General features: G+C 39.9%; 1 protein-coding gene across 31 annotated transcripts in view; it reads right to left on the reverse strand.

Annotated features, from left to right (window-relative positions):
• Positions 1 to 17620, reverse strand: part of madd (MAP-kinase activating death domain) — a 53302-nt gene that overhangs the window by 29086 nt on the left and 6596 nt on the right. For 18 of the 31 annotated variants that reach the window (XM_080302011.1, XM_080302049.1, XM_080302007.1 and 15 more), the window contains exons 2-13: positions 15535 to 15785; positions 13760 to 14404; positions 6054 to 6357; positions 4931 to 5062; positions 4677 to 4790; positions 4445 to 4525; positions 2183 to 2239; positions 1290 to 1462; positions 931 to 1166; positions 683 to 839; positions 448 to 551; positions 158 to 363 (exon numbers count right to left, since the gene is read on the reverse strand). In XM_080302011.1, the coding sequence (XP_080158137.1) occupies positions 158 to 363; positions 448 to 551; positions 683 to 839; positions 931 to 1166; positions 1290 to 1462; positions 2183 to 2239; positions 4445 to 4525; positions 4677 to 4790; positions 4931 to 5062; positions 6054 to 6357; positions 13760 to 14404; positions 15535 to 15593 (2268 nt within the window). In that variant the 5' untranslated portion in view covers positions 15594 to 15785. The remainder of the gene's footprint in view (positions 1 to 157; positions 364 to 447; positions 552 to 682; positions 840 to 930; positions 1167 to 1289; positions 1463 to 2182; positions 2240 to 4444; positions 4526 to 4676; positions 4791 to 4930; positions 5063 to 6053; positions 6358 to 13759; positions 14405 to 15534; positions 15786 to 17620) is intronic. The other 13 variants (XM_026161907.2, XM_026161854.2, XM_080302014.1 and 10 more) reach the window with 1 other exon arrangement.

Consider the following 17620-nt stretch of genomic DNA (forward strand, 5'->3'; position numbering starts at 1 on the left):
AAGATGCACACTCAACAGATAAAGACAGTTTGTACACACTTATCATAAACAAAAGGAGATTTAGTTCATCAAAAAATAAAGAAAAGAAGAGAAGGTTAAAGAGGACCAATCTACACAAGTCTATTTAATCTTGAAATGAATTAGAAAGATCACATACATGGTTGACCCCCTGGATGATTGTGCTGGGGCTTGAGCTTGCAGTTGTGCTAGAGCTTGAGCGAAGAGGCTGTCCATCAGAAGGCTCAGCAGGTCCGTCCCCACTGGGTGGGCCTTCAGGGCCATGCCCTTCCCTGAAGTCATGGTAGTCTTGAAACTCAACCTCACTAGCATCTCCCAGTGCTGCATGGGTAGGCGGGTCCAAGCCTGAGACAATAAAGTTAAATTTTACAACAGAGGAAATGCTATGAATGTGGTCAAAGTGGATCATTGGGCAAAATAACCACATACTTGGTGTGTCTCCCTGGATGTCACCTTGAATCATCTCACTCACTAGGTCTCCAAGTGAGGAATAGGATGAGCTGGAGTCGTCGTAAGCCTCACTGTCACTGCCGCTGCAACATATTGAATTTATCACAACCGACAGCAATCAAAGTGAAAATATGCTAGTATATGGCAGAATTAAACAAAAACCCAGATAGTAGACTGAACTGGATTAAACAGAAAGACCTTGGTTTAATCCTACCTGTCTGTGGGGTCAGACTCATTGCCTTCATCCTCCAGCGGGCCAGCCATAGCCTCAACCAGTTGGGAGCTTCCATCATATACTCTGTAGACCACTGGCTGCAGCTGATGTGCATACCACTTGGGCTTGTCTCCAATTAAGGAGGGGTCAAACACATCTAAAGAGAGATATTCAAACGAGTTCAACACAAATTCTGTAATGCATACTCACATAAAAGACAACCTATTATGATCTTTAATGAGTCTTACTGTTATGGATTCTCTGAAAGGCAAGGTTTGTGGGATTGAGAGCCCACTCTCCATAGAACTCTACGGCCTGGGTGTGAGAAAGCTTGTCTGCAAAGGTAGAGCGTCTTGGCCGAGATGCAAGAAAAGACGTCGACTGAAAAGCAACCACTGGCCGCGGGAAGAGGCGCAGAGTGCGAGTGTGCATCTGGAACCCCTGAAGAACATTTGGAGAGTTGAAAAACCGTACCATGGCCACCCTGCAAGACAAAGAAGTTTTAATTAATTTTTTTTATTTAATTTTATTTATTAAGATCAGTGTGACTTCCGTGTTAACGGAAGCTCAGACAGATGCTGATAAACCCTGACAGTTCAATTCTTGCCTGGTAGCTACATCCACAGAATCGACATCATTGCCATAAATTAGAGGGTTGAATTCGGTGGATGACGGCGAAGCTTTATCTCGTCCAGGTGGGAGCAGGGGCATCTCCTGACCTTCCTGAAACTTCTCCAGGTTGAGAATTGGTTGGGTGTTCAAACTCATGCTGGTCAAAGCCTAGAACAGGTACCGGTGACATTAATTACAAACACAGCAGTGGCTCTGAATACAAAAACACTGCATTGTGATAGACCACACCCACATTTGGCATCAACATTTAGTTGGAATATAAATTTCTTTACTTAAATTGGACAGACTGGCAGGCAGAATTGAAATAAAAGGGGATTTGATTGTTGAGCCAATGGCTCTTATAGGTAGCAATTCTGCTGCTTAGCATTGTGCTAATATTAGATTATTTACCAGAGTCCCACGCCATTACATTACTTCAAGTAGCTAAAGGATGAGGTTTCCATATGTTGATGCCTGCAGTGGGTGTGTCACTTTGGAGTAGGAGGAGCAGAGGAGGGAGTAAGTTTGCTTTGAGGGGACTGCTGCAGACTCAAGAGTCAATGTTTAGCTTAGCATAATGGAACATTTAGTTGCTGCGTCTGGATGAATGTTAACTTTGTCAAAGTGATCAGCTTCATCATACAGGATCGTGTTTTCATTACGAGAATACTCACTGATGCCAAGATTAGATGCACGCACATTCAGTCATGCTCAAGCCAGAGCTAAGCAGTGTATCAAAACACTGGTTTGCAACATTCTGTGACGCTGTTATGCATTTTTGGTCTTGAAAATAGGAAACAAGTAGAAGTGACAAGCAAAATAATGTGAGACAGAGAAGATATCCGTGCAGGGGGCATGGCACATTCCACAGGAGGAGAAATAAGTAACCTTATTCTCAGAGGAGAAGATCTGCTTTTGGGTGATCACGGTCAACCTAACCAGACACTAGGAAGGGGATAAGAGAGATGCGAGGAGAATCACATGAAGGCCTGGGATGACAACTTTGTGACTGACACTGGAACAGCACATGACGGAAGGGTCACCACCGTAGCCCTTTTCTTTTCTTTGTCTCCTTTCAACAGCAGTTCCCTATTTATTAGATTTTTTTTGCTGACAGGAAATAAAAATATTTGTAATTTAAACAGATCTAAAAATCACGAGGGAAAAGGTTCCTCTTGATTTTTTTTGTGCAACATCAGACAGGCTTTGCTTTTTTATCATTTCCATTTTCAATTCTACTTTTTACTGAAGAAAGGAGATAAGAAAATATACATTTGTGCACGCTTTGAAAAAGTGATGAACAGCCTGGAGAGTAAGACTGAGTGACAGTGACATGTGACAAAGTCAGAGCAAGAGAGACAGAGAAAGATGAAAAATGGAAATGCTTTTATGTTTGATGTGAAAGACAAACAGAAAAACAAAAACAGAGGAAAAACAATAACATGACCAAATAATAGAGTTCACCTACAAAATCCAGCCACTACAAGATACATGAAGGACATCCATGGTGACCAGCTGGGACAAACCAGTGGTTACAATGGAGTGGTAATGACACACAGAAAACTGCAGATCTTTTCACAAATAAATAAAATACTTGCACAATAAAGCACCTGTAGCAAAATGTAAGCAGTATATAAACTTCTAGTCCTTAAGAAAAGTCAGGTAAGTTGTAATAATACAACCAGCCTTGCAAAAGTACACAAAAAATTATTGGCTGTTATAACCAGTTTATCTCAGTAACTCAACGGTCAAGTGCAAGTATTTTCAGAGACTGTAGCATCAGTAGCACTCTGCTATGGCATCAAAGTCTTCAGATAATCACTCCAACCATATTCAGTGACATTTTCTCCACTGCTCATATTAACACTGTGAACTTGTTTCCGGATATACAACAGCTATACTGAGCCTTGCACACTCCTACAAGTACACACAAGCAGCTCGGTCACACGCCCGCACACAGGGAAAGGGATGCTAACCACACACAGCTAACAGACTGGCTCTGATTCAAGGTAGAATGAACTAAATGAATGTGCAAAGACTTTAACTGGATCTTTGAAAAAGCTGTGGTCTGTGTTTGCTTCATGAATGCAAGGGTGGCACAACAGTTCTGATGAACACCATCATATTTAAAATGAAATATCAACATCAGATTACAGACTGCAGATTGCCTACAGACTCAAATTTATTAATTTAAATTTTAAAAAAGGTTATTTTTGCAAAAATATTATGATTATTATCATTATTATGATTAGTTTTGGTTACATTTTCAATGACTTTACTGATTATGATCTGATATTTCCTACAAAACAACTATTGCTGTTCATACCTCATATTAAACATATGATTACAAAGTGAATAATAGGTAGTCAGTATCTTTTGTAAATAAATATCTTTTGGAATATTAATAGTGTAGCTGTTCAACTAGGAGAGATAAAAAAGTAAAGTCAAAATGTAATAACATAAATTAGAAAATAAGGATGCATGGTATTCTGAATATCAGCAGCTAATGCCATCTAAGAATTAGCCATAGCAAACATTTCCTGGCTAATGAGCACACTAAGTAAACACATATTGGTAGCTTAAATATTTTTAATTATTTTAAATAAATATATTTAATTACATTAAAGACGTGAGCGGATTTTGTGACATGTGCTGTATTTCCATGAATCAGAACCAGATTCTGATGTTAGATAATCAGGTTAGAGGCCAAGTTAGTTGCTACCAGTAATACTAAGTATTTATTTTGGGTAGCAGCGACCTAGCATCTGATTTTACCTCCAAAAGCTAGAGCATGCACAGAAAACAGAGGGAAAAAGAAAAATTTGTTTATGTTAGTGCACTACAAAACCAGTTTCAAATGCCCCCACATTCATCTACAGTACATACAACTTTGATGAAGAAGGAAGCCCCTACTCTTCACATTGCTGAAAGACAAGTTTTACATTCAATGGGATTAACTAGCAATCATGGGATTAAACTTTAACGGTCCAGAGAAATACCCGGGTTCCAGAAATTTCTCTGTGAAATGCTCATGTGTATGCTAGTCTCACTGTATTTGGGGCAAATATATGGCTGCCACAGTTGAGCAGAATCAGACAAATTTATAGTCATAACAATTTAAGAGGAATCAAAACAAATCGCATACATTACCTGTTTTAGATGTTTCTTAAGCTCGCCTGCTTCAGGCTCTGGAAGAGGTGGTAGAAGCTCTGCATTGGTAGGTGCTATAACCTGAAGGCAAACATAGCAGTCTTAATTTTTGCAATGTATTTGAGCTTTTTAAAAACAAATTTTTTGTGCAAGTCAATAAACATTAGGTAAATGAACCACAATATAATAAAATAGAAAATCCAAGATGAGAAGGAGCTCTTGTTATACAGACCTTGCTGCTGTCAAGGTCAACAAGCCAAATATCGTCTGGCATTTTGAAGTCTGATTTGTAGAGGAAGAAGCTGGCTGGTACACCTATAATGTAGGGAGTAGGAGCAAGAAGGAGCTGCCAAAGGAAGAAAAATGTTCATTTAAGCAAAGCTGTTATTAAATGAAAAGACACCTTTTTTTTTTTTTTAATGTACACATACACAGAGAAATGACTTATTTATTTAACGTGTATCTGTTACAAACACTAAGTTTCACCTGTTCAGCAGAGGCCATACATGTTGGCAGTAAGGGAATGACTGGGAACATGTACTCCAGTGGGTAAATCATGGCCACAAAGGCCATGACGCTCATAGACAAAGCATTATAATCTCGGGACTGAAGAATGACCTGGGAAAAACACAAAAACAAAACAAAAACATACAACATGCAGAAGATTAATAAAGTGAGCGTTACAATGCAACAAATTTTGTATTTAGTTGGTTCTCACCACCCTGATACGTTTCCACCACTTGACGGTTTTTGATGTATGATTTGACTCTGATTTTGAAGCCATGTTCCATTCTTTGTTCATAATTTAAAGCCATAAAAAATCATTTTCGTTATATACATATGGATATTTAACAGCAATAAAATCTCAGCAAGAGCGGCAAGAAATCTCTGAGTGGCAGAATACATATCAAAATAGAATACCTTAAGAACCCCATATCTGCTAGACACAGGGTGACAGAAAAGTAGAGAAAAAAGTCCAACATAATGGTCTTTAAACAGTATGACTCAATCTGAGAAGCGTAGGTTTGATTTGGTTGCAAATGAGCCCATGTATCAGTGTCAACGTATGCACAGAGTAACACTACATCAAAATCAATTAAACAAAGAATCCTATTACATCTACACTAATGACTCTAGTGTTAAAAATACAAGATGACAGAGTCTTTCCTCTCTATCATAAACTATTAACACTCTTCTTTTTACCCACTGTGCTCTGTCCACACGGCTTCAGTGAGCTAACAGCAGAAAATGTGGACATTTCAGGACATTTCTAACAATGTCCTGAAATGTCATTGGGAAAGAAAAAACAAAAAAGACAAAACTCGTAGACATGCAGCTGCACTCCAGAGGAAACCACTGAACAATCAGACTAAATATAGCCTTGCTTGTACCTTTCACTTCTAAAATCGGCATGATCTTTAATAAAATCCCAAGGGTAATTTGACCGCAGCTTAAAAAGAAAAAAAAAAAAAAAGAAAGAAAAAAGAAAAGAAAAATACGGAAAAGAAAAATCCACATCCTTCTTCTTGTCTTTTAGTATATATGCACAAAACACAAAAGAATATAAAGAGACTGGACCAAGAGGAAGAACACCTGTGCCTGTCCTTACTTTGTGCTCCAGCAGGACACAGCTGAGGACCTGAAGACAGGCATCCACACCCAACAGCTCTAGGGGCAGGTGCAGCGGGAAATCGACCATGGAGAAGCGAGAGCTATCAGGTAGGGCAAAGGTGAGTGGCCTTTTGAGCTCATGGGGCAGCACTTCCACATCCACACGTCTCTGACCCGCCACTGGCACTGGTGAACGCAGCAACCGGTACACCCAGGATTCGATCTCCCGCAGGTCGGCCAGCAGCTGGCTGCCTTTCTCTTCCACCGACAACGCACCGGTAAACACACGCCACATGGTGTCCCTGGGAAGGACATTAATGTACATTTAAAGGTTTTTAGATTTTTCAATGAAGTGTGCGTTGTGACACAACATTCAAGAAAAAGACTGAGACAAACATTAAAATGCATGAACTGATGGTATTTCACTTTTCAGGGGAGGAAAAACAATCTGTTTGGGCAGTAAGGAAAAATAATAATATAGTTTTGTTCAAAACGACATATTACGTGACAGTGTGTATACTTACTGAAAAGCTTAACAAATTTCTGTGACAAGCAGATAACGCTAATACTAGGGGTGCAACGTTACTCGTATCGATATTGAACCGTTCGATGCAGTGCTTTCGGTTCGGTACGCATACGTATCGAACAATACAAAATTTGTAATTTATTTTATCAACTTTCCTTCTGACGATGCTGTCGGTGTTGAGCGCTCAGTGAATCTGCGTTCGACTACTCCGACTAGGCTGCACTGATCCACTGAGCGTTCAACACAGACAGCATCATCAGAAGGAAGAGCGCAGGGCAAGCTAGCAAGATAGAAGTTAAGCTCTCCTTGCAACATGGCAAATTGAACCTCCCCCACCCTCATTCAGATCTGGCATTTGGAACTATTTTGGTTTTCATGTGACGTATGACCCTGAAGGTAAGCGGGTCATGGACTAAAGTAAAACAGTATGTTGGATGTGCCACGCAATGCTCAATTACATGGGTAGGAACTAGTGTGTTAGCGCAGTTAGCTCGTTAACGGAGATTTGCCGTGTTGTGGCGTTAACGTCATTTCAACGAGATTAACGCTGACAGCACTAGTGGGAACACAACGAATATGACTGCACATTTACGCCGACATCATCCTAGTGCAAAGACAAGTGGAAGCAGACAAAAACAACAAGCATGCATGCTACAAACTTTACCCGAGTCATTTAGACAGCCGTTAGCACATGATTCTCCTTATGGGGACCTGATATGTTTAATATTGTGGCGAGCTCAGACAAGGAGGAGACGGAGGTGTCGTTTGGTCTTGCTTCCCGTGAGCTAGCCAGGGAGCACAGCCGTTTATTGACATCTGCAGAAGAACACTGCAGCTAGCTAACTGCTCAGCGCGGCAACCGCACAGCAACAACAACAACAACACACAGAGCGCCCTCTGACCCCGGAAGGACACACCGTCGCAGCGAGAGGGCGTCACCCGTCACTATGGCAACATAAACAAAACAGAACTGTACAAACAGAACTCCGAACAGCCCTGACCCGCTACATAGCCCCCTACTTAAGGGGTCAGTCGTCCCCGACGACCCCATTGCCCCACACAAAGTCCTGCAAATGTCTAGGTGCCTTCTTTTGGCGCACCGGCCGGTCAAGTCCGGCGGGGGAAAAGTCACTCGGGTCAGAACATGGGGTGCCACCATCATCCCACTTCTGACACCAATGTGGCGACCTCAGACAACGAGGAGACGGAGGTGTCGTTTGGTCTTGCTTCCCGTGAGCTAGCCAGGGAGCACAGCCGTTTATTGACATCTGCAGAAGAACACTGCCGCTAGCTAACTGCTCAGCGTGGCAACCGCACAGCAACAACAACAACAACACACAGGGCGCCCTCTGACCCCGGAAGGACACACCGTCGCAGCGAGAGGGTGTCACCCGTCACTATGGCAACATAAACAAAACATAACTGTACAACCAGAACCCCGAACAGCCCTGACCCGCTACAATATGCTGTTGAGAATATAGCCCAGAAGAAGCGTATAGTATAGCTTTTATTTTGGAAAGAGCCATTTCTCTGTAATAAACTCTTTTCCAAAGATGAGTGATTCCTCAATCAGATACAGGTGTTACCGCGCCAGATCCGCAGCCCCGAACCGTAGTAAGGAAACCTCTGGCAGTTATTTGAAGGTTCCGTAACTGACTCGTAGCCGGCAACAGCTTACTATACAGGTCAACTCCGCTAGCAAAAAGATCGAAGGAGGCGTAGGAAACTGCTTCACCGAACTTTATTTCTTCTCTAAGGCACGAACACCGCGTACAGTGGGCTGAAACAGTTTACTCACAGCGAGCATCGCCGACACAACTCTGGCTGTCGAGGGAGTTATTATATTCCTTTTATTTTATTTTCGTCTCTTCTGTAGCTAACCGTTACTTTTTCCCCTTCTCCGCTCTCTCTCTTCACACACACACACACACACACACACACACACACACACACACACACACACACACACACACACACACACACACACACACACACACACACACACACACAGAATACATTTCCCATCAGGCTTCATCCTTAAAGGGCCATGCCTGTAACACAGGGCTTGCAAAATCGCTAGCCCGACGTCCCGGGGCTAGCGGTCGGGCTACCAAAATCTATCTCTGCCCTGCCCATCGGGCTATTGTAGGAAGGAAAAATATATGTCAATGCTTTTGCATTCTTTCGGAAATGTCGCTGGGTAATTATGTCATTGGCATCGGTGAGCCACTGTCAATATGTGACATATTGAAATCGCGTTTGAATTTGCGCTTGTTTTTTGCTTTCACTTTGCAATCGCGCGAACTGTGTATAGAGAGCGACAGTACTGATTGGTGAGTGATGATAATTTGTGCACCAATTCCCCTGACATCGACTTATCAATCGTTAGCTTACTATGCAAATATGACAAGTGAAATCTCCCGCAGCAAGCTTAAACATATGAGAGGTTGATCGCGCAGAGAATCGCTGACCGTTGTGTGTGTGTGTGTGTGTGTAAAAGCAGCAGGATATATATTTTAGTTCTGCTGAGCCAAATAAGACAGGTCAGGGTGAAGATGTGACAGCCAAAGAAAAGCTTACCACAAAACGGAAAAGTTAGGACAAATCAGACTATAAGACAAAAAGAAAGTGCAGCTTTATGGTTTCATGGACCGGGGCTGCACATAAGTGGTCCGCATTCGCTGTCAAAAAAAAAAAAAAAAAAAAAAAAAAAAACGCGCACAAGATATGAAGTTGCAACGCGTGTTTGCAAACATAAGATTTTCTGGAGGAGGACAGACATTTGTTTAAAACTCTTAAAGATGTCGAAGAAGCTCCTTTAAGCAATTACTTTGGTGTTGCTCTACCTCCAAAGAAATGTCAGGTGAGCTGGCTTCAAACAAATGATGAACGCACAGAGATGTGGTGCGGAATGTGCCGTGAAAATCCCACTCTAGCGGACAAAAACAGTGCTTTTTATACACAGTTCTTACAAGTTCATAGAAATTTCTGCTCAATTAGAACCAAGTATTTGAGTTGATGATTGTAATTTTTATACAATGTTGTAATTTGTTTTTCAACAATTTTTTGATTAATGTTTTGTTTCCTTTACAATATTATACTTTAATGTATGATATTGTAAAGGAAACAAAACAGGAAACAAAACATCAATCAAAAAATTGCTCTCTTTTTTATTCGGGCTACTTACATTTATTTTGGGCTACCAAAAACTGAAGAGTCCCTGCCCGAAGGGCTACCAGGGATTTTGAAATTTTGAGAGCCCTGAGATATATTTATTTTTTTAATTACTTTTGTTTCAGCAACATTAAATTTAAAAACTGTACTTTTGAGTTAAAATATATATATTTATAATTTTAATAAATGACAAATTAAAAAGGCATGAACATTTTTTTTTGTATCGAAAAAATTTCGAACCGTGACACCAAAGTACCGAACCGAACCGTGAATTTTGTGTATCGTTGCACCCCTAGCTAATACATATATTGATAGATGTCCAGGGCAATTTTAAAGTTAAAAACAGAGTTGATGGGTTTTTTATTTTTGTTGTTCATTTATTTTATTATTTACTTTGTATCTGTAATTTTCTTTTCTTTTATCTCTTCTTCCCTCTGGCTGGGTTTTAGTTACACTGTTCTGGATGGGTGGGTGGGGCACGACTGTTTGTTAATATTGCCGTAATTGTTGTTGGAAGCAATTCTTTGTTCAATAAAAAGACCTTGATCCAAAAATAAATAAATAAATAAAAAAAAATAAAAATAAAAAAACAGTTGATGAAATCATCAGGTCATTTTATTACTGCAGACAGCCACAAAGAAACCTGAACAAATAACCAGTGAAATCCCTAATGTGATGAGCAAATGAGACAAATGCACAAGAGGCTCTTAAGTAGTTGGCGCTATAGTAATGTGAAAACCCACTACTCTATGCACGCAGTGCTACTACCCTTTCTAAAGTGCATACTTATATGTGTGTGTGTGTGTGGTAAAGAGTGAGGGAGGTAAATCATTAGCCGTTTGGATCTCTCCCACCAACTGCAGCTGTTACCCACGGGCAGGCAGAGACCTCAATCTGTCAGAGCCGCCATAGCAGAAAATGCTCGCAGTCATTATGTGATGACTCTACTTCTTTGTCACTGCAACACCACATTTCAATCAACCATGTCAAAGGGGGAAAAGAGAGATTCTCAGGTCTGTTCAGCCTTCGGCTTTTTAAGCTTGTCAGAGAAGCCATAGTTCTATATTACTGATAAGTGGAGTCAGAGCGACATTTTATCAAAGAAAAAAAGGCCAAGGTATGAGCTTAACTGGGTGCTAGACGTTCCAACAGTGCCTTTTAAAGAAGACGGGAAAAGCTGCGCTAGTTTAACAGCTATAAATAACAATCATTCGATGAATAAGCTCTTGTGAAGTGACAGCCTAATTAGCACTTTGTCAATCAAAATTTGCAATCTATTAACTCACCCATGGCAACAGAAAAACCCAAAGAGCACCGAAAAATACTGCCACATCACGCCACCGCATCAAATACAGGGTACAGCTGTGAGTACTCTGCAGCTTAAATTAAAAATGAATTAATTAGCCTTCAAGCTTAATTAAGAAAATCGAAACATGATCAGCAATTTGTGTTAAGTCTAATAGGCAGAACAGAACGATAAATCCCCTTTTATCATATTATTGGATATATTGGGGGTATCCAATTGAGACCTTTTTTTCTTTTCACTCTCTGGGTTATATTTTCACCTTGGCATGGATGATTGTGGCCAAAATGATTCCCATAATTATTTTGATCATTATTGAGATGACAATTACATTACACTCCTTCCACATCTATGTGCAACATTCATGCTATTCTACTAAAGTCTGCATCAAAATGAAACTGGTCTTCCATATCTGCCTAAATTCAGCGCCTCTGAAGAAAAATCAACAAATATAAATAAAAAACCTGTACCAAAACTTAACACAAATTAAATGAATAAAGTACTGTTTTCCCTTTTACTCTGTGCTGTATTATTAATAATTAAAATATCTTGTGAGCTGTGAGATCCCTCTACATTCCCCTGATATCACTACTTTGGAAGAATAATTGTGTTTCCACTATGTTCACCCTTCTGCTGGAGTTTTTGTTACTCACTTGTGTTTTTTTGGCCACATGGAATGTGATTGCTGAGTTGATCATGGACAGTTCATGTTAACAACCACTGCATTGTTTTTCTTGCCGTCATTAATTATACTGCATTTAGAGGTGTGTTTTCAGGCAGCTGAATGAGTTAGTTGTTTCTTTGCTATCTAGACTAGAACAGGATTTAGGACAGAACAGGTACCAATAACAATATTTGGTGTAAAATTCCAATACATGAGTCAATACCTCTTGTCCTTCAGGCACAGGAAATGAACAGATTTCCCTAGCATTTCTTATGTATAGAGTCCTTACTAACATAACTTGATAATGCAGGAAAAAAACATAAGCTACATTTTGAAATTTTCATTTATTGGCTTAACAATGGCCAATAATACTGGCCGGCCAATATACTGATCAAGGTGTAGTGCAGACCCAACTATAGAGCACTCTTTGCATATGTATTTTTGGTTGACATGTATTTCCAAACAACAGCTGATGATCTGCCTAAAGGGAAAAAGGTCTTCACCTTCTTGTTCTTGATTTTTATTGCATATCTGTCTTAATATGCAGTGTTACTTGTCCTGACTAGTCCAGGAAACTTCAAGCTACACAGTGTAGGGAAGAGCTGTGGTTGGCACATGCAGCCAGGGGGTCAAGAGCTGATTAAGGGGTCACTTCATTTGCTTTCACTTGGTGTTTAATATTGCCTGATTATGTTCATTTAACTGTGGGAAGCAAAAGACCATGAAGTCTGTACAGCCCTATTTTCTCCTTTTATACAACAGATAGACTTTGTGAAATATTTGCTGCTCTGAAAACTTTTTTATACAGTTTATTATAGTAATTTAGCCAAGTGGGCAGTGTCATATTATTTGTTCAGTATAGTGCACTCAAACTCAATTGTTTACCTTCCTCTCAGCATTGTCTGCAGGACATGAGGAAGAGTGCATGTCACACTGGAGCAGATGGTGATGAAGTGGTGTCCTAACAATAAATTGCTTAGTAGTTTGTGAAAACAGCGACCCTTCATTTTCCCAAAAACCCACTATCTGTCAAGCTTGGGTGTACACACAAAATGATTCATTAGAATTATGTAACAATTGTTATTCTTCCTGAAATAATATTTAATGTAAAACAAACCACTCAAAACAAAGTTGATTTAAATGCACTGTGGACATTTTGTTTGGCATTATTTGTCATTGAGGTGGAGCTTGAAAGCATAAAGCATACTGTGAGAACAAGACACACGCCACAGATGGCCTGCAAAACTGTGCGGCATCACAGACAAAGGCTCCTGTATAATTGTGAAACACAAACATACAGCTAACAGGTGGACAACGGAAGAAGCAGACGGGAGTAGAAACAAAGGAGTGGGCACTGCAGAAAACATCAGCAGGAACACTGACAAAACAAGTTTTCTCCAACTTTTCTAGCCTTTAGAATTGAATGTGAAATAATAAGCTGTGTGAATGGTTATTAATGTGCATCAAATGCACAGACATTATTTAAAAGCTTGCACAAGAAATTCAAGTGAGTTGAATTCAACTGAAACTGTGCTTTAAAAGAGCGCTAATTGCTCTTTTTACATAAACTACAGGTGGGTATGAACAGATGTATCATCTGCCAACTGCTGTCTCTGGAGACTGAAGTATGTTACAGTCAACAAAAGAAAACTTTGAAGGGAATAAACAATGTACTGATTAATATGGATGCTAAAATCCTTTAAAATGAATCCACTCTGGTCTCTGCTTATGAGATCTTGTCATCTAACTTGGTATTTGCCCCTAAGGCTGGCACAACGAGAATGCTCATACAAAAATAAGTGTTTAGTGGGTGTTTAATGGTTTCATGTGCTTAGCAATTACACAGCAATCAACAAGTGGATTCTGGTGTTTCTATACTACACAACTTATTTTGACAGGATGGGTTCTTGGCAAAGACCTACTTCAAAATAATCTGTGTGTTATTTATTTGGCTAACAAAGCTTTTAAAGAAAGATTAAGACTATAAAACCTGTTTGTGAGTGAAGAAGCATTAGTGCATGAAATCTGAAACCTCACCTCTGGGTGGCACGAGGAAGCCCCGCCCGTTGTGTTAGCCTTTGACTGCAGCAGTCCACTAACCTCTTGAGAATATATAGGCATTCCCTAAAGGTGGAGAAGAAGGGGTAATGGCTGAGTATGCACAGAGAGGTCAGTGTGCTGTTGCGGTTCCTGGCCGCCACCTTAGCAGCACTCCGTTTGTGCTGTGGGGACTTGCCGGCATTTTGCTCAGCACCTTGCTGTCCACCCTCTTCTCCAGAAGCAGGCGGAGGTACTGACTCTGCATTCTTGGGTGGAGAAACCACACGGTGTGGAACTCCACCTCCACCACTATCAGACCCTTCGCTTGTGGTCTCTGTTGCCCGTTCTGCTGTCTCAGCGTGACTGCTCTTCTCTCCTCGAGTACGATGATGTCCTCGCTGAAAGGAGCGGTAGAAGTTGACACAGATTCCGTAGCGAGTAATTCCTGAGTCCTTGTCAGTCAGGGTGAAAACAAAAGAGGAGTCATCGCGAAGGCTGACCCTGCGCTGGCGTATACTCAGGCAGCCCTCCGGTTGGCAGAAGAAAACCACGTCTGGTGGGAGTGGAAAGTCTTGGTGGTCCTCTAGTGGGTAGCGTCGGAGAAGCTGAGGGGTCTGGGCCACACTGTCACTAGTAGGTTGCCTGGAGGTTAAATGGCAAACATTTGTCAGCAGTGCCCAGAATTATTGCTTAATGTGTTCTTTGAGCACATTACAACTAATTCCTGATGCAACTGCAACTGAGTTCCTATCACATGTTAAGAGGGGAGCTTCAAATCCCTTACATGAAACATCAAAATATCAAATCAAGACATTAGTGTATTTATGTGTCAAATGTGAGCGACAGCAAATATGAGAAAAGAATGTAAAAGACAGACTTCTGTGCTCTCACTGTTACCTGCTTTCTGTTCAGACCCTGTTTCTTTTCTTTTTTCTTTTTTTCTTTTTTTAAACGACAGCCAATTTGAATAAAGCTGGCTTAAGGGGAAGAGGGAAATATGCTAAAACAGCTTGTTTCAGACAGTGGAGGAACTGAGGGGCTGCACCAACGCCCACTACAAGATACATTAAGATTATTTTTAAATTGTGAAATAACCAAAGCTAATCTAGCAGAGTATCTGAGGTGTAACAGGTTCCCTTTAATATGAAAGACATAAAAGGAAAGACAAATTTCATAAAGGAAGAAATGGAAACCACAGAGTTCAAACAAAAACATTGAACAAAGCCTCGATAGTATTTCTGTGGTTACAGAAGCAAATGTGTAACCAATTTAGCATTTCAAACTGAAGTGTTTGAACTGTTTGGAAATCTGTGCAGAGGAAGTATGAGGCAACAACCATTCCATCCAATAACAAATCTGAAATTGTTCTTAAACACTTAAATCACCAACCGCTCAAATAAACAGACACAGTGACTGAGAGTCCCCTCTGATTTCACTGTATTATGTCAATACTTTTTTTTTTGGCTCAGTCACTATGTTTGAAACAATATACTACTTTTCTTCATTTTTCATAAGGGTTGAGCTGTTGTATAAACACCAAAGCAAAAACATAAGCTGTGAAATCATCAGATTTCAAGGTTGCAGTTTTCCAAAAACCTTCAAACACTTGCAAGGATGCATTCAAAAGTGCTGAGAATTTTCAACAGAGTAAAAATAGAAGATGATATAAAAACCAAGAGGTCTACTTTGTATGCCTATTATATGTCAAGACACTAAAGAAAAAAGTATTAAGGTTAAAGGGTAGTGGGTGCCATGTCTGCCTAAGGGCTTACCTTGCTCCAACCACTACCAAGTAGTCGAGAAGGCGGGGGCACATTTTCTTTTTCTCCATGTTGGACTGACCATGTCCTGTATGTCACAGCATCCAGGATATACGTCGCCTCTTGAGTTAAGGGTACCTCTCCATCACAAGTGAGAAAGCTCAGGTGTATACTTGAAATGCAGCTCCTTTACTATCATTATGATGATTCCAAAAAAAAAAAAAAAAAAAAACCCATAAAAGAAGAAGAAGACTGGGTCCAATCTGTAACACACAAAGAAGAAGAAAATATATATTATTGTATGTTTTTATGACCACAATATAATAAGCTTGTGTCTGCACAATGAAAGCACCTGGTGCACACACTGGATATCACCAAACAGCAGCGTAATTTTTCAGAGTAACAAAATGGGGTCAGATTGGGTTTTATGATGTATAGTTGTGACTTTTCAGTAAATGTCAAACTATAATAAAGTATAAATCCACTCAGCTCTGCAGCATTCTCCACTTTTCCTCTATGTACAATATATATACTACCTTTGTCCACAACACCAACTCTTCACAAGGCTTTTAACCCCACACAACAGCAGAAGTTTCACATGGAGGTGGTTTTAAGATGGAATAAAGCATTTGGAGCCTTTTCAGCTAAAGAGCAGACAAAGAACTGTATTGTTCTGTCCTTGTGGTATTCGAACAAATAACAAATTATAATTTGTTATAAAATTAAACTTATAGTATCAGAAATGCTTTCTGATATTACCAAATTTCACAAGACATCATACTACTATAAACAAAGAAACAAAATGCAAAAAAAGGTGTGTGGATGTGTTTATAGGGTATATGTTGGACATTAAGACGACATAGGAAGAAGAACCACAAAAACCTATAAACAGAATTGTTGGAGATTAAAACTTATAATTTTGGGTTACATTTACATAGACATAACTAAAGAATCACTCTAAACATATTACAAAATATTACTTGCTGCACTTTAGAGTTGACAATAATGCGTTGCCTGGTTGTTTTTGTTGGAGGGTAAGGAGAGGTAAGTAAGCAGCTTAGGGGCCTTGGTGGAATGAGCACACTTCACAGCTTGGACTTTGTCCAGCAAACTAAACCAGCACCTCTACAGATGGCTATTAAACACCAGGAAGCCACTTGTAGCTCCAGTCTAGTTCCCTTATCGTAACAACAGACAACTTAACATTCATATTAAGGCAACATACAGTGCATGACTACAGTTTAGCGGGCATTCCCTGACACAATAACAACACCATCTCAAAATATTAGTTGAGTTGCTTTTGTGAGAATAAATTTAACATGAGCAGCTTTACAAACAGGTGCACAAGCTCTGGATCTCCTCTTGTAAAGTAATGACAAAGCACTTGCCACTAAATACAAAAAAAAAACAAGTCTGGGCCAGGATTATGTTAAGCTCAACTCTTAAGACTTTTCTGAAAAACAATTTAACATCCCCACAGCCATGGCATTTCATGCTATTTTCAGCAATAATTTATGCAGCTATATGATCTGCTTTTTAGAGGAACTCACTCATGTTCTATAACTTACAAAATCTGTGTATTTATTTCTTTGTCTCACAAATCCTCCTACATTAGGATCAGGAGTTCAGCAACCAGCCTTGGCACACAGCTACATCTCAGGCCCCTGACAGCTCTTATCAATAGTTATCATGATGATGTCATCACATCGCCTTGCAATCACCTAACGACAAGCTCAGATAACCTTTTTTAAAATGCCTTGCAAAAGCACTGAATCATTTGTGTTTCACAACAGTAACATTAATTTATATTCACTTCGCTTATGCATCATACAGTATAACGCCATCATGTTGCCTTGCAACCACCAAGCAATGAACACATATTTGTCTAACTTGTTATAACCATCATTTTACAATCATTTGAATTTTACAACCAACACCACAAACTGGTCAAACTATACTGTAGCATGGGCATGTACTAGTTAAACAAATAACAGCACTGCCAAACATGTTAGTAGTTATGACACAATCAGGACAACCCTCATGGGAAGCACTTGCAGGTGTAACCAATGAACTGGAAGCCCACAAGAAAGAAAAGAAC

The sequence above is a fragment of the Astatotilapia calliptera genome, chromosome 1 (assembly GCF_964374335.1).
Source record: "Astatotilapia calliptera chromosome 1, fAstCal68.1, whole genome shotgun sequence".
NCBI lineage: Eukaryota > Metazoa > Chordata > Actinopteri > Cichliformes > Cichlidae > Astatotilapia > Astatotilapia calliptera.